General features: G+C 36.0%; 1 protein-coding gene across 4 annotated transcripts in view; it reads left to right on the top strand.

The window, feature by feature from the left end:
• LOC150099031 (serine/threonine-protein kinase Nek8-like) overlaps positions 1–27,015 on the top strand; it is a 1,046,903-nt gene that overhangs the window by 241,338 nt on the left and 778,550 nt on the right. For 3 of the 4 annotated variants that reach the window (XR_016549512.1, XM_090405251.1, XM_090405253.1), the window contains exon 5: positions 1,406–1,525. The exons of the other annotated variant lie outside the window; for it this stretch is intronic. Coding sequence is in view for 2 of the 3 variants with exons in the window: in XM_090405251.1 (XP_090261377.1) it covers positions 1,406–1,525 (120 nt within the window). In the remaining variant the exon portion in view is untranslated. The remainder of the gene's footprint in view (positions 1–1,405; positions 1,526–27,015) is intronic. 4 annotated transcript variants of the gene reach the window in all.

Raw genomic sequence — 27,015 nt, 5'->3', positions numbered from 1 at the left:
CTCTCTTCTTCTTTCATTCACATACCTCTCTCCCATTCCCTTCCTTCCACTGTTTATATTCTCTCCTCTTCTATTATTCTCATACCTCTATCTCTCAATCCCTCTCTTCTACTGCTTCTATTCTCTACTCTTCTATCATTCGCATACCTCTCACTCATTCCCTCTCTTCTGCTGTTTCTATTCTCTCCTCTTGTATCATTACCATAACTCTCTCTTATTCCTACTCTGATTCGCCTTGCATTTATCTCTTCCATTCGCCAAATCTCATCTTTCATACTTCTCATCTTATTCCCGAGACATTCCACCATCTGTTTCAGCTCATCTCTCTCTCTCTTTCTGCAAGTTAGCCACTTTTACTCACCACTCATCCTCCCAATCATGACCATCTCCGACAACTTCACAATTGTTCAAGCCTTCCACATTCTGCACTCTTATTTCTTCATTAATATTTTGCTGCTCGTTATTCTCACCTATCACACTACTCATCTCTCAAAGATCTGCTCCTGACACAACGTCAGATATTGTAGCATTTAATTCACTGAGTTCCTCCCATTGCCTACATTTTAAGCATATAAGCACCCACCCCCTTTTCTTACCCGCCACATATCCATCTGCTGGGATGCATACATGCCACAAGTCCAGCATGCCACAAAATCCTTTATTATTATGTTACTTAAAATAGAGTCCTTGAAAGTGGGGAGGACTTGATGACACGGCATTTGTAATTGACTCAGCTTCAGCCACCATCATTTATATTGTGCTGATTAACTACAACAACTAAAACGCTAAATACAAATGCCGTGTATTTAGTGTTTTAGTTGTTGGGTCTCAGCAACCCAAAAATAACACAATATAAACAAAAGCAGCACCAATAAAGAACACTTGTAATGCTGAGAGAAATGTAGCACAATTCGCAACAAAAGTCACACTATACCAGTTCATCTAACAAAAGTGAATCGGAAGAGCAAATTTTATGAGCTCTATGTACAAGACTCTTGTTAATATCTATCTTCTGTGATGAATGATGGTTGGAGGATGAGGGAATGTTTCCACCAGTAAAGGGTGGCTTTTGATGAATTGAAAATTCACTATGACCTGTGGGAGTATCAATTATTAAGGTATATAAAAAGGGTAGTTGCTTATTGAATTCACATTCAGTAAGAAACTGGATAAAGGAGTACAAGGAGTTTATTTTCTCTAGGAACTGAAGTAATTCTGACTTAGAGTGGAACCAGTCTGCAAATATGTCTAGTTCACATGTTTCATTAAAACTATATGAAAATAATAATAATCTTAATTAGTTCTGGTTTAAGCAAAATTAGGTAATGCTTTTCAGCCTGCTATTTTATATTTCTTGGTTTTCAAAAGTGTAATTCAAATATAATAATTGTTTTTATATTCACAGTACCCTAAGTCAGTACTTAGCAGCAATGAAGCGACCTCTTGAAGAACAAGAAATTCTCTCTCTTTTTCAACAAATTATATCTGCCATCAGCTACATGCATGAACATAACATTCTTCACAGGTAAAATGTATTTTCTTTGAATTATCAATACATATCCTTATTCCTGTATTTTGAATATTCAGAAAAGAAAAAGTTTCACATGTTCCCAGTGTTAAACAACAAACTAAAACAGCTGAGCCTTATATTAATGGAGCTTCTCCAATTTACTATCCTGTAGGCTTAAGATTAATGGTTTATTTGTTAATTAATTTCTAATTAGAAAGAGAAAGAAACAAATCAGACATTCCTAGATCATTTTAAGATTAGAATGATGGTGATATTTAGTGCAGAATTTAAAAATTGTATTTAAAATACAATGAACTGAAAAATCTCCTATTTATTTTTCTCGATTTATTTTTCATATTTATTTGAATTACATTAGAAGAGTGAATACTTGAGCATAAAGTTATATCAAATATCAGGAATGCAACCACATAATAAACAGAATTAAACAACAGATTTACAGATTATGAATTAAAAAGAAATATATGAGCTAAAAAAAAATGAAAAATCTTGAGTAAACATGCCAACAGCATAAAATGATAGTGTGATGGCTGTTTTGGTGGAATCATTATTAAATGCAGGTTAAGTTGATTGTCCAGACCCTCCGGAGCTCAGTCAGTATAGAAGAAGCTGTTTGGTTGGAAAGGCCTGGCTTTGATTCCCATCAGTAGCATGAGTTGGCATACAGAGATAGGGATATTTTTCCAAGAAACTTGGGTTTTTTTTGTTCCCTAGAACAGGTAAACAGGTCCCGTGAACACACACGGATTACAGTCATGAATACGTCCCAGCCATATGCTGGTCCCAAGCCCAGATAAAATTGGGAGGTTGTGGAAAGCAATGGTGAACTACTCTGTAAAAATATCACCAGGAATACTTTGTGAGCAATATCTACAAAGTCACCTATAGTCGGAAACAACTGAAAGGAAAAACAAGCAGCAGCAAGTTGATTATCCTCTTATTATTGTTTATGGAAATGAAAAAGTTGGTTCTTGTTGGGGATCTAAATAGCAGAGTAGGAAATGATTGTCAGATATACAAAAATATTTTGTATCTATGTCTGAAAAAGAGCAAAGCTAATAATAATGGCAAATACCTGTTGGATTTCTGCTCAGGACATGGACTGGTTATTACTAACAGCATGTTCCAACATAAAAATGTGCACAAATTCACATGAAGAGAAGAGGCAAGGAATAAGAAAAGTCTCATTGACTATGTTATTGTTGATAGTGATGTTTTCTCCCTGGTGCAGGACACCAGAGTGTACAGGGGATTTGAAATTGGAAGTGATCACTATTTAGTCTTGAGCAGGATAAAATTGAATTTCATATTGAAAAGAATAACATGTAAGAAAGTTTTGAAGCAAATAAAAGTTGAGAAGCTCTCAGATGTGAACTGTAGACTAAAATACACAAAGATTATTGAAGAAAAAATGAAAGAGTTTGAGAACAGGAAACCAAACCTTGGAGATTCAGTGCAAACCTTGAAGAAAACCCTGGTTGATTCAGCCAAAGAGGCATATGGTGAGGTTATCTGCATAGATAGAATAATCAGAACTCCATGGTGGACACAGGAAGTTAAAGAGGCAGTGAAAGAAAAGAAGAAAGCATATCAAAAGTTCCTGGCAATAAGGCAGCTTGTGCTCTTAGAGAATACCGAGAGAAATGTAAGAAAGCTAAACACTGTTTAAAATTAGCTAAACAAAAGTCATGGGAGGACTTTGACAAGGACATAGAAAATAAATTTAAATAATGTTTACATCACCAAAATGAAGCCTATTGGCTCTTTATTTTAAATAATTTATGGGTGCACCTTTTTTGACAATCATATAGCAGAGTATATAAGTTCTTTTTGCTATATCATTAGTATTAATTTGGTCTAGCTACTCACTGGTGAGATCTCAATAGAGATCGAAACCAGTCTGGGTAGTGACCTCCCACCATAATGTATAACATCACCCATTTTCTAGGAGATGGGTTTTACATTATGGGAAATACTAAGAATAGCTATCAGAACTTCCCCACTTTTGCTACGAGTTGTCCTGGTTTATACTACGTACTTTGGACTACGTGCTTTAGAAGTCATTTAGCTTATGCTAGTAGTCAGCGATATTTTTATAGTTACTATATTCGGCATGAAACTCTTTGATTCCGATCTTTGAGTTTCTTATTTGGTTTTGAAACAATGTGGGATTTAATATCCCCTTAATTTAAATAAAAAATAAATATCAAGAAGGTGGCAAAATGATCTGGAAGTTGTTGAAGAACCTTAGAAATGCTGAAGTATAGTGGTATAAAAGTCTTACAGTGGCTGCACTGCATAGAAGTGGCGGAAAGAGTGCTGTAAAAGCAATTAGAGATGATAAAGGTGACATGAAAATGGGAGAAAAAAAGATATCCTTGAAGTATGGAGTAATTACTTCAGAAAATTGTTAATGAAACGAGCAGTGATAGCACAGTGGTAAAAAACACTCAACAGGCATACAGTCAGGAATACATATCCATACTTGAAGTAGAAAAAGCCATCAAAGGCTTGAAATGTGAAAAGGCAGCAGGAGGAGGAGATGATATTCGACCAGAAATGCTGAAGTATGGTGGTATAAAAGTTTTACAGTAGCTGCATTGCATAGTTCAGAAGGCCTGGACAGAGGGACGAATTCCCGATGATTGGAGTAGTATATATAAAAAGTACTCTCATAGTACTTTTTATATAATAATAGTACCCATATATAAAAAGGGAAATTAAACTGAATGTGAGAATTACAGAAGTATTTTCCTACTGAGTGTTCCTGGTAAGATTTATTCAAATATACTTGAGAAATGGTTGAGAAGAATTGTGGAAGAAAAGCTTGGTGAAGCTGGATTCAGGCCAAATAGGCTTTCAGGATCAGATCTTCATTTTATGACAAATAGTTGAGAAATCATGGGAATATAACAAAGATCTGTATTTAAGTTTTGTCGATCTGGAAAAGGCATATGACAAGGTGTCAAGAGAGAAGCTGTAACTGTTGAAATCAATGGGGCATTATATCAAACAATACTTAGTCTTTATTTGAGTTGTAAGTCAGCAGTTAGAATTGAAGGAAGTACAGGAAGATGGTTTAATGTTAAATCTGGTGTGAGACAAGGATGTACATTATCCCCTCTGTTATTCATTATCTATATGGATCACATTATGAGGGAAAGTGGTATTAAACAGGATATCAAAATTGGAGATGTTAATATCAGCTCTTTGCTTTATGCGGAAGATGTTATACTTCTAAATAAATCTGCTACAAGTCTGCAAGATTCCCTGACTAAATTGAATAATTGTTGTAATAGATATGGTATGAAGATCACCAATAAAAAGACAAAGACAACGAAAATAGGCAGAATCGTTTAAAATGTCAACTGCGTTGTGAACGGAGAACCTGTGGAACAAGTAAAACATTTCAGCCACTTAGGCACGACTTTTCTAGTGAAGATGGTAAATTAAATATGGAAATAGACAACAGAATCAAGAAAGCTGGTATGGTAGGAAGTCATTTGAATAAATTCATATGGAATAAGGGAGAAATTAGTCGGAACACTAAATTAGCTGTATATATATACAAGACAGTGTTTAAACCAGTTTTAACTTATGGATCTTAGAGCTGGGTCAGAAGTAAAACACTTGACCAAAGACTAGAGACCACAGATATGAGAGTCTTGAGAAAGATTAGAGGTGTGAATAGATGGCATCAATGGCAATATCATATTAAAAACAAGGTTATTAGGAAAGATCTTGACATTGTCAGCATACAGGAATGCATTTGCAGAGCTAATCTCAGGTGGTATGGTCCCTTAAACAGAAAGGGCGAGGACAGATTAGGAAAACAAGTGCTCTCTGCCTAAGGTTGGCAGGAAAACAATCCAGAGGAAGACCAAGATATAGGTGGATTGATACGGTACAAAGTGCCTTAGACCAGCGCTTCCCAAACTGTGAGCCGTGGCCCCCTTGGGGGCCGTAGGTTTTGTTGAGGGGGCCGTGAAATAATGAAAAGAAATTTAAAATGTTTTAAGACTAAGTAGATTTTTTATTTTAAAAGAAACGTATTTAACTTTTATTATTTATTATTTCTTTTTTGTTATTTTTTATATTTTAATGGAAAAATTCACACATTGGTGTTGGTTCACAAACTTTGCTTCCTGCGTATTTCGGCGCTTAATGAATATCAGTAAATATTGCTTATTCATGTTTCATTTCAAAGAGGTGGTTAATTGTATTTATTTCGAATGCTCTCCAGGGAAGCTTCAAATCTTCCTGTGCCTTTCATCATGCGTTCGTAATCAGGGACTGTTGATATTGACTTTATATACATATCAAAACTCGTTTTATATTATCACTGTCATCCAAGCTAGTTTTCTGTTACCAGTAAAAGTTTTGCATATACTTCACACATGAAAAAAAGCTTAAACAAGTTCATGTGGGGAGATAGTAACTGGCTTGCAGTGGTAAACAACACGCCCTCCCTAACAGCCACTATACTGCAGAGGCAATAAAAACAAGTACTTTTATTATGCCAGTGAATAAGGTATGAGGAGTCTGTGTAATATATTTCTCAAGAAATAGTGCAATTAAAGACAACTGGGATAAAAACACACTAATTAATGAATCACATGTTCCCTCATACAGAAACTATGCTATATAGACAGAAACAAAACCATATGTTGCATGGGCAAACACAGTATCTAACTAAAACTATTGTTATTAATTAGATGTGTGTGAGTTCGATTTCCCAAGGCAGCAATAAAATTCAGCCGAACGTGTTAAAATTCGTAAAAGTGTTAAAACTAAGTAATATATATGTATATAATGAATGTTATGGCAGCTTCACATATGGAATTTGGTTGAAGAGAGTTCGCATTTCAACTCAATTGTCAGCTATGCTTTTATCTTTCGGTCGTGCGATCTTTTCTTAATACCGCAATAATCATATGCACGTTTTAATAACCTGCCTTTGCTGTCTGTTTCGTGTTAGGCTTAATTATCTTAAAGGGAGAAAAGTCACAAAAGCGAAAAATGTTCCTGGTCCGGGGATTCCCTTATTCAGGTAATATTAGATTACCTGAATAAGGGAAGATTGAATTCCCTTATTCAGGTAATATTCAGGTAATACCAGAACAACTCTCATCGTCTTCAGAACCAAACGGTAAGAGGCAAAAAATGTAATATATGCATTTGATTTTTGCAATATTCGCTGTGTATGTTTTGTATTGAATATAAATACAATAAATATTATTATAATATATCTCTCTATTACGATTTTTTTTCGAGGGGGGGCGTGAAATATTTTAATTTTTGCAAAGGGGGCCCTGACATCCAGAAGTTTGGGAAGCACTGCTTTAGACGATAGAAATGTTAGTCCGAAAGTACGGAAACAAAGAAAGATATGTGAGAGTGAAAGTGAGAAGAATGACAGTGAAAGTTGGACGTATGTTGGACCGAAAGTACGGAAACAAAGAAGGATGAATGAGAGGGAAAGTGAGAAGAGAGGGTCGAGAGTTAGAAAGTTAGAAAGATTTAATGATAGAGTGAATGTGTCGCGAGGTTCAGAAGGTGAATTGGATTGGATGAAGCAAGAAATGAAATGGATGCGGAATGAAATTAAGAGAATGCAGGTCAAAACTATTAAAATAAATCGTGATGGCATGAAAGAGTTAACAAAAGATGAGCGAGTGGCGTTGTATGGCGACTCCATTATTAAAGGTGTGCTAGAGGATAAAATGCACAAGGTATGTTTTCCAGGCGGTAAAATGAGTAGAGTGATTGAGGCATTGAACATGAGGCGGGAACGAGCAAAAGAGTTAATTGTATTAATTGGAACAAATGATTTGAGAGAGAACAAAGAGCATGTCAAAATGAATGTCAGGAGACTGCTTGGAAAGATAAAGGAGAATAGTGTGACAGGAAGGGTGGTCAGTGTGTTGCCTAGGTATGATTGTGGTGAAATGAGGCGGAGAGCAAGGATTATGAATGATATTCTGGCTGAAATGTGTGAGGAGATGGGAGTACAGTTTGTTAATGTGTGGAATGAGTTTGAGGGACGGAGTGAGCTGTATGGGAGCGATGGACTGCATTTGAGTGGTTATGGTGTGAGTCGCTTGGAGAGACTGCTGCTGGAAGGTAGAGAAGTGAATAGAGAGAATGAATCAGATCAAGAGGGGAGTGATGTGGAAGAGCAGGAGAGATTGAAGGAGTGGAAATGAATGTGGAAGTGAGTGGTATGAGTATAGATAATGAGAGAATGGGTGTGCAAGAGGAGCAGGGAAACGGGGAGGCCCAGGGTGGACAGGGATACACAGCGTGAGAAAGGTGGATGCTCCAAGAGGAGGTGAGAGAATGTGTAAGCAGGAAAGTAATGGGATGATCAGGGATCAAAAGGAAACAGATGGAATTGCAAAGGGTTCTAAAATGAAGAAGCAGAAAGGGAAATGGCCCCAGTCCAGCATGGAGAGATCACATCGAGTGAGTGGTATCAGTGGAACTAGCTGTAGATCCAGAAATGAGTTGTTGTGTTTGTATACCAATGCTAGAAGTATAAGAAACAAGGCGGATGAAATGGTTGCACTAATTGCGTCTGTGCACCCAGCGATTGTCGGAATAAGTGAGACATGGTTAGATGAGGATGACATCCTGACAGGAATAGAGATGGAAAGGTATGATGTGTTTCGTGAGGATAGAAGGGGTAAAAAGGGAGGGGGAGTGCTATTGATGATAGAGAAAGAGTTATGTCCATACAAGGTAGAGATGCAAGGGGGAAATGGGGCCAGTGGTTTTGAGGCAGTATGGTGTGAGATAGAGGTGAATAGAATCAAATACTTGGTGGGATGTTGTTATAGACCTGGTAATGTGGATGGTGGTGATAGTGAAATGTATAGTCAAATAAGCCAAGCAAATAAGAAAAGGGTGATCATTATGGGTGATTTTAATTATGGCAATATAGACTGGAATGAAGAGATAGCAACTGGAAGTAAAGAAAATGAGTTTCTTGAGTTTTTGAGGGATAACTACCTCAGACAGTATGTAACAGAGGGCACAAGAGGATTAAGGGTCTTGGATTTGGTCATCTCATCGGAGGATGTAATTATCAATGAGGTATCAAATCATCCACCAATTGGTGAAAGTGACCATGAGGTGATTACTTGGGTGGTTGCCAGCAGTGCAAGGACCCCTGTGAAAAAAGGGTATATGTGGAACTACAAGGGGGGTGATTATGAAGAGCTCAGGAGACAGCTTGCAGGTGTAGCATGGAATGAGGAGTTAGCTGGAAAAGAGATCAATGCAGCTTGGGGGATTTTCAAAAAATATTTAGTGGATGCAATGTCTAAATGTATACCACGGGTGAGAAGGTTAAATAAGTTAGGTGTGAGATGGATGAATAAAGAGATTAAGCATGCAATACAGAGAAAAAGGGCATTGTGGAGGCAGCATAAGAGAAGTGGAAGTAACCAATTTCATGAGTTCTACAAAGACCAGGCAAGGAGAGTGACTTGGTTGGTGAGAGTAGCTAAAGAGAGGTATGAACAGCAGTTAGCTAATGAAGCTAAAAAGAATCCTAGGGAGTTCTTTCGATATGTAGCCAGCAAAAGAAAGAATGATTATGGAAGGATGACATTGATTGGAGGAAATGGTATAAAGACAGCTGTTGCAGAATGTGTGGTGGAGATACTTAATGAGCAGTTCATAAAGATCTTTCAATCTTGTGAATGTGACTTCATGGAGAGATTAAGAGCAGTTGATGATGGGGAGGAGAGACTGACTGTAAGTGAGCAAGAGGTGTTTGGGGAGTTGAGTAAACTAGATGTAAATAAGGCTGTGGGACTTGATAATATATCACCGCGTATTCTGAAGGAATGTGCCAGAGAGTTGACACCTGCCTTGACATATTTTTTTAATACGAGTCTTGCACTTGGTCAAGTCCCTAAAGAGTGGAAGGAGGGCAAGATTGTGCCACTTCATAAAGGAGGTGATCGAACTCAAGCATCAAACTATAGGCCTATCTGTGTGTCGGGTGTTGTGGTTAAGTTGTTGGAGAAGCTTGTGAGAACTAGAATCCAGAGTTGGGTTGACAACAATGGTATAATCTTTGATGGACAGCATGGATTTGCTAAAGGGAGGTCGTGTTTTAGTAATCTACTTACTTATTACAATAAAGTGACTGCTTCCTTGGACAGAGGAGAAGGATACACAGTAATATACTTGGATTTCGCAAAAGCTTTTGATAGAGTGCCTCATGATAAGTTGACAGTCAAACTAGAGCAGATGGGGTTGGATATTAGATTAGTGCATTGGATTGGAGACTGGCTATCTGATAGGTATCAACAAGTTGTGTATGGGGGTGCAATATCCAGGAAAAGGAAAGTCACTAGTGGAGTGCCTCAGGGATCTGTTTTAGGGCCATTACTATTTAACTTGTATATTAATGATATTGGCGAAGATTTGGATGGAGATATTCAGTTGTTTGCAGATGATGCAAAGTTGGGACAAACCATAAAGAGTAGTGAAGATGTTGTGGCCTTGCAAGAAGACTTGAATAAATTGATTGATTGGGCAAGCAAATGGGGATGTGAGTTCAATGTTGCAAAATGTAAGGTTTTAAAATTTGGAAAACAAAGATGGGATGCAGAATTTATGCTTGGTAAGAATATATTGTTGGAAGTAGAGGAAATAAGAGATCTGGGAGTGATAGTGGATAAGGATCTAAAATTTAGGGGTCACATCGCCAAAATTGTGAAGACAACACAAAGACTTCTGGGAATGATGAGGAGGACACTGACGTGTAGAAGTAGGGAGATTCTTGTTCCATTGTATAAGGCTTTGATTAGGCCACACATGGACTATTGTGCCCAGATTTGGTCACCTGGTTTTCAGAAGGATGAAGAGATGTTGGAAAGGGTCCAAAGGCGACTGACTAAGGTAGTTTCTGACCTCTGGAATGTCGAGTATGAGGAAAGATTGAAAAGATGTAATTTGCAGAGTCTGGTGGAGAGAAGGAAGAGGGGAGATATGATAGAGACCTACAAGTTGGTAAGGGGTTGCTATAGGATCAATGGTGGAGAAGTTCTACAGCGAATAGTGGGAGATCAGGGGAGAACCAGAGGTCATCCCTTGAAACTGTATAAAGAGGGTGTGAGTAGGGGAGTGAGAGGCAGGTTTTTTTCGTGCAGAGTTGTGAATGATTGGAATGCCTTGCCTGAGAGTGTGGTGTCTGCAAGGAGTTTGAATGTGTTTAAGACCCGGTATGATGAGATGTGTGTGAGATAAAAGGACCTCCTAGATGAGTCTTTGACTCCATGAGGTCTTGTTTAATAATAATAATAATAATAATAATAATAATGCCTCCAAACAAAAAGAGGGGGTGGAATATTAATGTTTATCGAACATAAATTAACAGCAAAAGAAACTGCCTATCAATTTGAGCATGCTGAAATATACAGCATGCTCAAATGCAATTTACAGACCACCAAACTTAAATATGATAAAATTCTTGCATGCACTCAGTTGCTGGCTTTCACACCAAGAAATATGCTCAACCGAATACCTAATGATAATCGGCTACATAAACATAAATATTGGAAGCAAAAACCAGAACAACACTGTACAATACCTAGACTCGCTATCCATGTATAATCTAATACCAACAATAACATCATGTACTAGAGAAGAAATATTCGGAAATACTATCACTGCTTCCTGCCTAGATCATATAAACATCTTGGATAACACCAAACAGTTACACTGCATCAGTCATAAAATGCAAAGTAGCAGATCATTACTTTACAGCTCTAAACCTGCATATTAAGACAATATCCATGCAATGCCCCTCAGAAGATAAAGCAGCACAAAAGAATAATAGACGAAGAAGTAGTCAACCACGAAATAAGAAAAACCAACTGGGAACGGCATCAGATTCAGCAGATATCTTATTCAACAACATTAAACTCACACTGGAGGAAATATATAAGAAAGCTGCAAAGAAAATCAGAATTCACTCAAAAACAACCCAAAATCCTTGGATAACACAAAACTTTATCCTAGAAATACACAGAAAGGAAGCTCTATGGAAAGAATTAAAGCGATATCCAAATAACACAGCTTTAAAAACAAAATATAAGATAACAAGGAATCGTTGTACAACACAAATAAGAAATGCAAAAAGAAACTACTACAGAGACAAATTAACCTCGGCACAAAAAAACATGAAACAAACCTGGCATCTGATCAACGAGGTGCTAGATTGTGCTCCCAACACCACCGCCTCCGAAACCATAAATCACAGCTTCATGAAAGATGCAAAACCTATCCAACAACTAGCAAATGACTTTAACCAATACTTTGCAGACTCCATACAAGAACTACGCAGAAATATTCCCCCAATCACAGAACGTGATCCTCCACTTGGACCACAATCAAAACAGACATTATGGTTCCCAACCATAAAAGAAGCAGAACTTCTCTCTGTAACACATCAAATCAAACCAAACAAAGGCCCAGGAATTGATGGTATAAGACCTAAGGATATCAAGCAACATGCAACTAGCTTAGGTCCTATCCTACTAAAATTAATAAATAAAATATTTAAAACAGGACAGATACCAAGTATGTTAAAGACCGCAATAATCACACCCATATACAAACATGGAAAAAGAAATTTAATCAGCAATTACAGACCCGTAGTAAAATAACCAATTATCAATCAAATTATGGAGCAGATCGTACTGAAGAAACTTGCAGCATATACAGAGACCTTTCATATTATCCCTAAAACACAATATGGTTTTCAGAAAAATCAGGGAACAACATCTCTCTTGGAAGACTTTACAGACGTAATTAATACCACCTTAGACAAAAACAAAATTGCCATGGTAGTCTTTATTGATCTAACGAAAGCATTTGATATACTCGCACATCAAACCTTGTTCGAAAAGCTGAGGCATGCTGGAATAGGCGTGCCTCTGCACAGGTGGTTTACAAACTACCTCCAAAATAGAAAGCATATCACACGTATTGGGTCAAACTGAAGTAGAAAGCTACCAGTAACCTGTGGAGTGCCACAGTGAGCTGTACTCTCCCCAACTCTATACAACATTTACATGCATGATATTAATCAGCTACCCCTCAAAGGTAAGATACTCCAATATGCAGATGATACAGCTATAATATCCATCCATAATAATACAAACATAGCCCAAACAAATATGCAACATGACATAAATCTGATCACAGACTGGCTCACGAAAAACTCTGTACACCTAAACTCAGATAAGACAAAATTAATGATATTCAGAAATCCACTGACTCAACTTGATAACAAATATATAACCATCCAACATCCACTCTCCAACATAAAAAAACGCACATAAAACCACTCCAATCACTCAGATTGAAACAATACGATACCTTACAATTTACTTCGATTCAGATATGAACTGGAATAGCCACATAAATAATCTACACAACAAACTCCGAGCAATAACTAGCAAACTCTACAGGTTAAAAGACATAGTTCCCACACGCCTAAAAGCACTAATATACAAAGCACTATGCCAAAATTTACTAAGATATGCTATAACAGCATATTCTTTCTGTGCACACTTCAAACTAAATAGATTAATGTTGTTACAGCACAAAATGATAAAACTGATCTTTTAGGAACAAAGAGACAATAACGACTTTATATGCACTGCAATATCAGAACACAAAATACTGACAGCAAAACATTTATTTCATCACTATGCAGCTTTGCTAAAACATTATTTTGATACCAAACTACAGGACAGAAAGAAATACATACCGTATAACAAGACCTCAGACAATTAATTATATCATATATAAATACAATAATCACTACGGAAAGGCCACACGAAACTTCTACATCCCAGACATGATAAACAAATTATCTTTTGAATACAGAAACCTTACAAACTACAATAGCATGAAAAGAGCTCTAAGGACATACTATGAACAAGAAACACTCACCGAAAATACCATACAAGATTAATAAAACACAATATATTCGTTCAGGCTTCCAATTCAGCGACGCATCAATATATTCCAAGTTATCGTGTGTGTGCGCACCTGCAAATTTCTCAATCATAGATTTTAGCTTCCCAACACAGCAAACGAACCAATAAATAATAACCAACTGGTGTCATCCTCAGATAAACCTGCAAATAAGCTGAGAAATTACATCTCATTCACGACAAAAAAAAAAAAAAAAAAAGTATGTATCATATGTAACCAACTGCATGTAAAGTACACTAGTGGCCAAAATTGTGAAAACCTTTTGGAAAAAAGTGTATTTTTTAGGTTTGATGGCTCATAACGCCACTTTTTTTTGGTGTAATACCATAAAATTATATATCAATGGAAAGATAATTTAATCAACAATGTAATGCAATAACTTTTATGAAGAATTTTTTATTAGAACAGCAGTTAGAAAGAAGAAAACTGAAATGCAGAAAAAATGAGATATACAAAAATTCTCACAAAGTGAGTTGATACTTAGTTGGGTAACCTTTAGCGTTAATTACGGCCTTACAACGCCTTCCCATGGAGTGAACCAAGTTCTTTAGTTCTGCAGAAACCAAGATTGAATTATTGCTTCTATTAATTTGGTTTTATTGGTGGGTTGCTTCTGACTAACAATAGTCCGCTCCATAGATTTTCGATTGGGTTAAGGTCTGGGCTATTTCCAGGCCATTCCAGTAGTGGAATATGATTATCCTGAAACCACTTTTTGCACACAACAGTAACATGACATGGAGCTGAATCCTGTTGAAATATAAATGCTTCATTATCTTGGAAAAGATCACATGCAGAAGGCTTCAGTTTGGGCTCAAGTATTTCATTTATTTTTGGGTATTTATATTCCCATTAATCACGCAAATTCTGCCCACACCTTTTGATGTCATACAACCCCAGAGATCATAATACATAAGTGGGTGTTTCACTGTAGGTGTAATGCAATCAGGATGCAAATCTTCTCTGATTCTTCTCCTTACGTATTTTATGCCATCACTACTAAACAGGGTGATTTTGGTCTCATCACTCCAAATAACACTGTCCCATTGTTCAGCTGTCCAGTTAACATGGGTTTTAGCCCAGTTTAATCTTTCCAACCTTTGTTTGAGAGATAAAAATGGCTTTTTTCATGAAATTCTGACATTTAGACCAAATTCCTGCAGTCTGTGCCGAACAGTCCTTGCATTCAACTTCACATTGTATTGTGCCATTTCATCTTGTATACACCCAGATGATTTTCTTCTGTCACATAGGCACAGTCTCTCAATTCTCCTATCATCATTTGCTGTTGTGCACCTTTTCCTGCCTTTGCCAGTCTGGTTCTGTAGTAACTGAGTCTCCTTATACCTCTTCAAAAATTTAGAAATGCCACCTTTGGTTAAGTTTCTACCAATTTTTCTTCTAATTTCTTCATAACTGTAGCCTTGTTCATTTAATAGTACTATTTTATATCGCTTTCTGGGTGACCAGTCAACTCTTTGTGCCATTTCTTTAATTTTATTATGTTTTACAAGTTCCCTAAATGAAAGAACAAAAAAAAAACCCAACCAACTTGATAACAATCACATAACACACTGACAAATGTCCTCCTCTTAGCTCCAATACATGATATCAATAGCTGAATCCTACTGTGACTTTATTGGCTCATTTCCAAAACAAGATGACACCTGACTGGCTCTCTAAACATTCATGCTCATTGGCTACATTCAAATGAAGGAAAGCTACTTCATATCAACCTAAGCAAGTTGTCCTTCTTTTTTCTGGTTATTTGGCTATAACTTTTCATAGAATACAGATAATTGAACAAACTTTGTTGCATTACATTCTTGATTAAATTATCTTTCCATTGATATATAATTTTATGGTATTACACCAAAACAAGTGGTGTTATGTGCCATCAAACCTTAAAAATATACTTTTTCCAAAAGGTTTCAACAATTTTGGCCACTAGTGTACATATCACATGAAAACCAATGTATGTAATGTATGTATTATACATAAGCAAATATACGTAATGTAAGTATCATATGTAAGTAATGTAAGTATCATATGTAATCAAATGTATGTAATAACTGTAACAAATGTATCTAATGTAATAAAAAAAAGTAAAAAAAATTATCATTATTATTATTATTTGTTGTTAATTTTGAAATATAAATGTAATAGATAAAATGTAGAAAAAAAACTAGTATATATATTTATACAAATTTAATACATAACCAATATTGTCAAAATGAAAGTGCATATTATATTATATTACTCTTAGCATATTATATTAATCATTATAAATATGTATGTGAAAAAAATGTAGAATACAGTGTTGTTATTAATATATATATATATATATATATATATATATATATATATATATTATTTTCAATTTAAAAATAGCATTATGAAAAAGTGGATCCATTCAGCATTCCCTGCTGATACCAAAAAAGAAACTATGAATATAATTTGAGAATTAATTGAACTGCAGATCAAAATATAAATGTAAATTACAAAATGCTGAAAAAAATTATGTATATTTATCTGAAAAAAAAAAAATTATTCCACAACCAATATTGTTAATATGAAAAATATCTCTCTCTTAACACATGAAATGAATAATTGTAAATATGTGAAAATGGAAAATGGGAAAAAATGGAAAATACATTGTTAGTTATTATTTATGTATTTAAATAATATATTCACTTAACATTAAATACTGAATATTTGTAATGAACAAAAATGTAATAGTAATACTTCAATTGTATATTTTATAAATATTTTGTATATATGAAGAGGATAATAAACTTTGTCGAAACTTTGAAAAAATAAAAATAAAAATTTGACCTCCGTGGAGTCAGAGACTCATCATGGGAGTTACTCACTATTGCATACAATGCTCATCCAACTGTGTCTTAAACTGATTCAATGTGTCCACAACACACTCAGACAATGCATTCTACTCACCAACCACCCTCCATGCAAAGAACCTGCTTCTCACTCCTTTGCTCACACCTGAATTATATAGTTTCCAGCAATGGCCTCTTGTTCTACTCCCCTCTCCCATTCTATGAAAAATCTCTTCCATGTCTACCTGATAACAACTCCTGATCAGCTTATGTCTCATTCATATCCCGCCCCTCTTCCTCCTATTCACGAGGCTCTCTGCAACGTACATTCTCTCAATCTGTCCTCGTACTCCACATTCCAAAGACCACTGACTATCTTTGTGAATCTTCTCTGTACCCTTTCCAACATATCCTCATCACCATGAAAACCCAGGGACCAAATCTCTGCACAATAATCCATATGAGCCTTGATCAAGGCCTTATACAATGAAATCATAACCTCTCTATTTCTGCATGTCAGGGTTCTCTGTATCATTGCCATTATTCGATATGATGTCTTCACAACTTGTGCAATGTGGCCCCTGAATTTCAGGTCCTTGTCCACCATCACTCCTAGAGCTCTCATCTCCTCTACTTCCTCACCAAGTGGGGAAACTTTAACTTTGCATCCCATCATTGTTTACCAAATCTCAAAACCTTACACTTGGCGACATTGAACTGATAGTTCCACTTGCCTGCCCATTCATGCAATCTATTCAAGTCCGACTGTGCATTGCTCTCCCCAGCTGGGCATCACTAGTTAAATAACCCAATATCATTAACATACAAATTGAACAAGAATGGCCCCAGAACTGACCCCTGGCACAAACCACTGGTGACCATTCTCGTTTGAGATACTGCACCCCCATATACAACTTTCTGATACCTATCTGACAGCCAGTCACTGATCCAACACAGAAGACTCTTATCCAATTCCATATGTTTCAGTTTATTTAAGAGCTTGTCATGTGGCAGTCTATCAAAAGTCTTTGCAAAATCCAAGTACACCACTGTATATACATCTCGCTTTTCCAAGGTATTTGTCACCTTGTTATAGTATATAAGTTAGTGAAACATGATCTCCTCTTAACAAACCCATATAACTATAGAGAATACTGCTGTTATCAACCCATTTCTGTATCCAACTTCTCACCAGTCTCTCCAGGACCTTCACAACTCCAGATATACAGACCAGCCTATAATTTGAAGCTACAGCCTTATCACCGCCTTTATGCAGTGGAACAATTTGACCCTTCTTCCGCTCTCTTGGAACCTCATTAACATTAACCAATATCATTAACATACAAATTGAACAAGAATGGCCCCAGAACTGACCCCTGGCACAAACCACTGGTGACCATTCTCGTTTGAGATACTGCACCCCCATATACAACTTTCTGATACCTATCTGACAGCCAGTCACTGATCCAACACAGAAGACTCTTATCCAATTCCATATGTTTCAGTTTATTTAAGAGCTTGTCATGTGGCAGTCTATCAAAAGTCTTTGCAAAATCCAAGTACACCACTGTATATACATCTCGCTTTTCCAAGGTATTTGTCACCTTGTTATAGTATATAAGTTAGTGAAACATGATCTCCTCTTAACAAACCCATATAACTATAGAGAATACTGCTGTTATCAACCCATTTCTGTATCCAACTTCTCACCAGTCTCTCCAGGACCTTCACAACTCCAGATATACAGACCAGCCTATAATTTGAAGCTACAGCCTTATCACCGCCTTTATGCAGTGGAACAATTTGACCCTTCTTCCGCTCTCTTGGAACCTGTGCTGTTGCAAGACTTATATTAAACAGACATGCCAATGCTACTGCCAATTCCCTGGAACATTCCTTAAAGTGTATGTGTTGATATGTCCTCAAATCCTATTGCGTTATTGACATCATGGTTATTTATTTCCTCAAATACCTCCTACTCACTCACAAGGAACACATCCTCTCCTATGTTCTCTACACTTAAGTTTCTCATGATTCCACCCTGATCAGGATGAAACACCTGTATAAACTGATCACTGAATACCTCAACAATGTCTACTACAGCAGTTAACATTCTCCACTTTCATCCATTAACTTCATCTTTCCATGATCATTCTTCCTTCTACTTGCCAGATATCTAAAAAAAACTCTCTAGGGTTTTTCTTGGTCTGATTTGCTAATTTCTATTCATACTCTATTTTGTTTTTCTTACTGAGTCACTCTCCTGACTTGTTCTTTATATTCTTCATATGACTGATTACCATTATTCATCTTGTACTTCCTCCAAAGTACTTTCTTTTTCCAGATTTCATGCTTAAGCTCCACATTCATCCATTTTACACCTACCTTATTCAGCCTTTTGGCCTTTGGGATACATTCATACATTGATGCTATTATGTATTTCTTTGTAAGATCCCTTGCAGCATCTATTTCCTTACCACTCAACCCTTCGTTCCGTGTTATAGCTTGAAGTTGTCTCCTCTGCTTGTCATAATCGCCAGCCCTATAATTACATATATCATTTCCTCGCAAAAGTCTGCATATGACTAGCCACAACACAGGTGATTACTTCATGATCACTTTCACCAACTGGAGGAAAATGTGAAACTCCCTCTAACAATTACATGCTCTGATAAAATCTAGAACTCTTGATCCTCGCTTGCCTTTCTTTATGTGCTGCCTGAGATGGTTATCTCTCAAGAACTCGAGAAATTCATTTTCCTTATTCCCAAATGTTATCTCTTCATTCCAATCTATACCACTATAATTAAAATCACCCATAATAATTACCCTTCCTTTGTTCACTAATCCAAGTTGTTTATATATTTCTTCATCACCACCTTCCACATTCCCAAGCCTATAGCAACATCCAACTAAATATGCCTTCCTTTCAACCTCCATGTTATACCACACTGCCTCATAATCATTACTGCTATTTCCCCCTTTCATGTCTACCTTATGTGGACTTAATTCCCCTGATATCAAAAGCAGCACTTCACCTCCCTTCCTGCCCTTTTGTATCCTCACAAAAAATACTGTTCTCTTCCATTTCTATTCCTGTTACGATATCATCTCCATGCTCCCATATTTCACTTATTCCAATGATTTGGTGGTCTATAAACTCAATCACTGAAACCATTTCATCCACTTTATTTCTGACGCCTCTGGCATTTGTAAACAAACAGAACAGTACATTTTTAGGTCTATAGTCAGTCCTATCCAAGCCATATGTTGGTTGTGATTTCCCCACTACACCTGCCAAATCTCCTTTATCACCACTCACCACATATACCTGCTCAGTCTCCACTTCTCCACCCACATTGCAATATATACTCCATCTTCATACACACATTCACTGCCACTTTTAACATTCACTCTCTCTATGCCATGTCTTCTTGTCCATCCAAACTTCCCCATTTCCCTTGTATTCCCACTCTCTCTTCCTCTCTCACACTACTACTGTTTCCACTGCCAAGTACTTCTGTCTCTTCAGTACCACTCTCCTGATTTTTCTCTTCATCTCTTCCTTCTGAACGGTGAAGAGGTTTTTCATAAAATAGTGGGAAATTGGGGGAGAACAATAGGTCATCCCTGAAAGCAAGAAGCAGGATTTTTGCATGGAGAGTTGTGAATGATTGGAATGCATTGCCTGAGAGTATGGTTTCTGCAGAGAATTACAATGTGTTTAAGGCATGGTATAATAAGGTGGCTATGACCAAAGGGACCTCCTAGATGAGTCTATGACTCTTTGGGGTTTTGGGATAATAATATCAATATTGAAAGATTACTACATCATAAGTTGGTGTACAATCTGCATAGGATGAGAATCAATAGTATATAGATTAGATGGAGTTGCTTTTTCTCTCTGAATAATAGCAGCAAGTTGTGTATGATAGAGCAGTGTCTCAAAAGAGGAGAGTAACCAGTGGCATGCCCCACAGATTATGTACTCAAGCCCCTGCTGTTAAATTTGTTTGTAATTGATATATCATGTGGATTGTCTGGGGATCTGTAGTTGTTTTGCTAATGATGCAAAGTTAGGGAGAATTATAAGTAGCACTGCTGATGTTAATTACCTTCAAGAGCATTTGAATAGACTTTTGGTATGGACAAAGGAGTGGGAGTTGTAATGTTAATATTAAGAAGTGCAAGGTGTTGCATTTTTAGTGCAGCAGTATGCTCTGTATTATATTGACTGTGCTGCAGGAAGTGAATGAGATTTGAGATCTGGAAGTGATGGTTCACAGTAGACTGAAGAGGGCATATTGCAAGTGTTGTACTGTTCTTATTCGGTGCCACGTACTGAATAAGATAGTATATCTTATTCAGAATATGATAAGAAGTGCTCTGACATGTAGGGATAAGGAAGTGGTTGTGCCACTGTGTAAAGCACTGGTCAGGTCAGATGCCACACTTGATTTAATTACTGTGCTCAAATTTGGTCACCTGGTTTTTATTGTGATGTGGGAAGGATCACTTTGGAGAGGGTTCTGAGATGAGTGACTAAAACATAATCAAAGTTGTGGAATGTTGGTTGTTGAAAGAGGGGTTGAAAGAACGTGAATTGCAGAGTTTGGTGGGTAAGAGGAAAAGAGGTGATATGATAAAGACATTTAAGTAAGTGAGGTGATTTTATAGGATTTATCTAGAGGGGATTATGTAAACAGTAGAAATCAAGAGGAGGAAGAACCAGAGGCCATTCCTGGAGGTTATATAAAAGTATGATGAGGAGGGGTTTGATTAGTAGATTTTTACATGAAGAATTGTGGGTGAATGCATTCTGGGAATATGTTGTTAATGCAGGAGTGGCAAGGATTTTAAGATTCAGTATGATAATTATGTTGTTTTCTGAATGTACCTTCCATGATCAGTCTGCTGACTCTATTATTATTATGTAACAATAATAATATAGATGTGAATAAGAGTGAAGATGATGTACATTCTTTCTTGTCTTACACCTGATTTTACAATAAACTATCTTCCTAAATTTTCTGCATATTTTACTGCTGACTTACAACTAAGACTGTGTATTGCTTTGTATAATGTTCATTTATCCCCATATAATTATAATGTTTTGAGTTTTGAAAAACTTTTTTCTGGGCACTTTGTCATATGCTTTTCCAGCTCTACAAAACTTACGTACAGATCCTTGTTATATTCCCATGATTTCTCAATTATTTTTCATAAATCTAATCTTTAAAGCCAGCTTGTTCTTCTCCTTGTTTCTTTTCAACAACATTTCTGAGCCTCTTTTCAAGTATGCTTGCTCAAATGTTATCTGGAACACTTAGTAGTATAAAGCCTCTATAATTTTTACATTCAGCTTCATTCCCTTTTTTTTATAGATGAGAATTATGAGAGCTCTACTCCATTCATCTGGAATTTGACGATCTTAAACAGACACTCTGAATTATGCAATGCAAAACATTTATACTTCTGTATTTGAGCATTTCTGGTCAAATATCATTTAGTTCAGCTGATATTGGAAAGCTGCCTTTCAACATTTCAAGTTTTTGGCAGCTTTTTCTAGCTCAAATATTAATGTATACTACTCCTGTTTGCATTTCTCTGGGACAATTTTCTACTGCTGTTCTTTCAGTGCTTGTTTCATTATTATTATTACTAACAGGCAGGTGGATGCACACACGATGTTATCGCTGCTCCCGTTTATGTATGTTTGAAGTGGCTTTAACTCATGTTTTTAATTCGAAAGTGCTGCTATTTAATTCCACTAGTCACGCTGAAGGATGTTTAAATCATCAAAATCAGCTAAGTAATATCCAAATTTTGTGTGCTGAAAGTCATACAAAATTTGGTGAACTGAAAGTGAACTGCTGTCACCAACCAACAAAAATCAAAGGACGTCAGCATTTTAAAAGTCGCACTACAGTTGCTAAAGAGAAGAAAGTCCAAAGGTCAAGCACGATGAGCTATAACAAGTGCAATAAGCCATTAAGGGATGAAGGGGATGGGCCACATTGTTCTGAATGTGGCCGAAGATAAACTTCCAATGTTCTGGAATCTCATAAAGCACGTGGAGCTGCGAAACGGACCAAATTGCGCTGTCTACAATACCATGAGAAAATGAAGAACAAAGAACAGACACCAAAGAAAAGCAACGACGCACATCAAAGTAAGTGCTGTCGTGATTCTAAAATTACAGACAACTTAGATTCTTTCAAACTTATTGTTAACGATTTGCTAAATACACACACATGGAACAAATTAACAAAAAATTCGAGGAGTGTGAAAAGTGTATACAATAGAATAACATGACTGTTGAAGAAATGTTAGGAACCATGCGAGAAACAGTAGCGATAGAAACACTCAAGTGTGAAAACGAAGAATTGCAGAAAGAGATAAACACACTCAAGTGTCAAATGGAGCACATGCTACAAAAAGAAAGAAAAAAAGAACTTCAAATTGAGGGAATCCCAAAAGAAAAGACAGAAGATTTAAGCAACATAGTGCAACTGATTGGCAGCAAAATTGGCATTCAAGTCGCAACCACAGACATTGCCTCCATTAACCGAGGCCCACAAAAAAAAAAAAAAAGACTATCACCAATCATTGCTCATTTTACCAGCAGAAGTCTGAGAGACTGCATTCTTGGCCGACAACATCGATCCTAACTGACAAGAAACTCCCAACACCAATCTATATATTCTGAACACTGTACTCCATGCTTTAAAAATCTTTTATATCAAGCAAGGAAGACAAAAACAGAGAAAAACTGCAAGTTCCTGTGGGCTAAGGATTCACAGATATTTATGAGAAAGAATGAAAATGCTAGAGTTTATATAATTGCAAAACAATCTGACCTACACAGCCTACCAATATAAAACACTAACTTTTCACATATTTAAGAACAAGATTAGAAATCACTTAAAAACTATATAATAGAGACCACAAATATAAGCGAACATATCCAGTCAGACAATATAAGCGAACATATCCAGTCAGACAATATAAGCTTCAAGGTCTTTGACTCTTTGAAGAAATGGTCAGACAACATTTTCACCAATACCAACTTCACTATCATACACACAAACATAAGAAGTATAAAAAAAAACACAGGCTTACACTGATAGCACTGCTCAACTGCACATTGACAAACATAGATGCACTAATACTGACCGAAGTTGCAATAAACAACACAGAAATTTACGCATACAACATTAATAATTACCAAACCTACAACTTATGTAGACCAAACAAAAGAGGAGGTGGTATCCGGGCATTTATCAAAGAAAAATACAATGCAACTGAAAAACAAACTCTTTTTGAATATGCAGAAACACTAATTTTGGAAATCACAAATAGCAACAAACATAGTATCGAATACACAATAAATATAATATACAGACCCCCAGATAATAATCCACTCAGCTTTCTGCATGAGTTAGAAGCATGGCTAAGCGACATCGAACCCCATACAACACATGGGCTCATCCTAATAGGAGACGTTAATATAAATACTCTTGACTATGCTTCTTCAACCACTAACAAATACCTTGATATACTAAGTCAGTACAACATAAACGCTACCATTAACTCCCCAACAAGAGAAGAAATACTCAACAATTCACTAACACAATCATGCATTGATCATATCAACATATGAGCTCCCATCCATACATATACATCATCAGTAATTAACATCAAAATTGCCAATCACTACTTTGTCTCAACTTCATTTTATTACGTTACCTACCCACCTCCAACCACCACAAAAGTCTACAAAACTCGATATTAAAGAGCATTGTTGACAACCTTGTAAAAAAATACAGACTAACAACTATAAAAACTAACAAAAGTTCATAGGGCAAAAAAAAAACACTACTACTTCCAAAAATCCATGGAATATAATGACAACATGTGCTACACTCAATGAATTAGTAACTTGAAAAATGAAAACTTCGGCACAAGGTTTTATTGCAAAAAGTTTCGGTCAGGATACAAACCAAAAGGAATTAGCAGAATCATTCAACCATGAATTCACAAACAATATCACACAACTCAAAAAAGACAATCTAACAATGACCAACAAAAAACTACCGACACAAAGTCAACAAACTATGTATTTTCCACCTGTAACAAAACGAACTGAAAGAAGCACTCTTACAACTAAAACCAAAGACCACTCCAGGAATAGACAAAATAAGACTCACGGACCTTTTAACATACTTTTAACAAATAAATCCAATACTTTTGAAATTCGTGAACACAATATTCGACACTGGCATTATTCCACAACAAAAAACCTGTAACAAAACGAACTGAAAGAAGCACTCTTACAACTAAAACCAAAGATCACTCCAGGAATAGACAAAATAAGACTCAGACCTTTTAACATACTTTCAATAAATAAATCCAATACTTTTGTAATTCGTGAACACAATATTCGACACTGGCATTATTCCACAACAAAAAACTGCAATAATTACTCCAATTTACAAACATGGTAAAAGAAATGATACTCAGAACTACAGACCAATAGCCATCCTACCAGTCATTTCAAAAATTCTAGAAAAAATGACACACACCAGACTACAGAACTATCTATAGAAGTACATCATCATCTCACAAAACTGATAAGGTTTTATGGTTTTAAAAAAACTAAAAGCACCATCACTTTAATAGAAGACATTGCCGATGCAGTAAACAAAGCTCTTGACAAAATCAAGTACACCATCCTTATACTGCTTGACTTAACCAAAGCATCTGCTACACTTGAACATGACATACTACTCACCAAACTATACTCAATAGGTATAAGAGGAACACTGCATACCTGGTTCAGGAACTATCAAACAGAACACAAGTAACAAAAATAGGTACATGTCACAGCCTGGGTATACAAATAAAACACGGTGTCCCTCAAGGCACCATATTATCACCCACTCTGTTCAACATATACATTAATGATGTTCATAACCTGGCCATAAGAAATCAAATATTTCAGTACGCAGATGACACCGCAGTACCAGCAATCTACAAAGACATCAACATAGCTCTCTCCAAAGCACAATCACAACATACTTCTACCATCTACCAAAACACAATTGTAATCAACAGCACCAAAACACATATTAATAATACACAACCCAAGAATCATGCGCCCCACACCACTATTGACACACTGTCACACATACCGCTGCATTAACAACAAAAAAAACCTGCCGATGTCTCGAAATCAAACCTGTAACACATACAAAATATCTTGGTCTTTACATAGATTGCCACCTGAAATGGACAAAACATATAGAATACTACATACCAAACTCTGCATCATCTCAGCAAAACTCTTCCAAGTTAAATACATTATTCCATTTAACATAAAAATACTTCTATATCACGGTATCTGCAAATCCCTACTCAATACGGTATAACAGTCTATGCAAACACATCAAACAGCCACCTAACAAAATTTGAAATATTACATAGGAAAATTGTGTCACCAGTGATTTGGACACAACAGCCAATATCTGACCAACACATGGCAATACACAGAATCCTGAGCATTAAAAATCTGAAACACTACATAATATTACTAAGGAATTACTTCAACATCATCTATCGAAACAACAGAAATACATATCGTATAACACGACCCACAACACCTCTCTACATCCCTACACCCTTCAACAACTCATATGGTTCTTTGGTGAGATCACATCAGATACTCACGCTACTCAACAACCTACCAAGTAATTTAAAACAAATAGACAACTACAGCACATTAAAACACGAACTCTGAAAAGATACCAACAAAGTTAATATACCATTAACACTAATATACACATCATAAATCGCCAGCATCTAATGCCTACATCCCATCCATAAACAGTAACAACAACGTAAATAGTGAAGGCTAATCCTACTCTCTTCATAAAAGCTAACTCAAGCTTCGAAGTAGGTGGGATTAATTTTCCTCACTCATCCACACGTAAGTATCATAATCAGACTGCAAATTATGTAACAAAACAGTCAGTATGGTATATATAATAATAATAGATACAGATATAAAAAAAAAGGTGTATGAATTTGTATCCAAAGGAAAAAAATATTGAAAAGAAATAATGTGCCTTAAACTGTGTACAGTATAATGTAATAATTTATTTCTGTGTAATATGCATTAATTGTAAATCATACAGAGTATTTACATACTCTGTATGATGAAAATAGAAAAATTGTTATTTTATACATAATGTGTAAACATACAAAAAAAGTATGTAATTTATCGGAGACATTATCATATTATTATTATTATTATAATTATCCATTATTCAAGAATTCCGTTTAATCTTCATTGTTAATATTAGAAAAACACGTGTTGTAAATATAGATGCAAAAAAAAAGTATTATTATCAAAATTTTAATTGAATATATAGCACTTAGTGGACATATACAACACTTAGTGGTGCTGAATTTTGTAAAAATTACAAGTTGGAATGTCACTAAAGATGATTATTGTAATATTGTGTAAATATTTCAGAAATCAATAAAATATTTCAGAAAAAAAAATTAAGTTATTATTACTACTACTTGATACCTCCAAGGAATCCAAACCCATTTCTGGAGAGC

This window comes from Typopeltis vanoorti, chromosome 15 (genome assembly GCF_054136105.1).
Source record: "Typopeltis vanoorti isolate ZY-2024b chromosome 15, IOZ_Tvanoo_1.0, whole genome shotgun sequence".
NCBI classification, from domain to species: Eukaryota; Metazoa; Arthropoda; class Arachnida; order Uropygi; family Thelyphonidae; genus Typopeltis; species Typopeltis vanoorti.
This window is presented reverse-complemented; position numbering and strand designations above follow the sequence as displayed.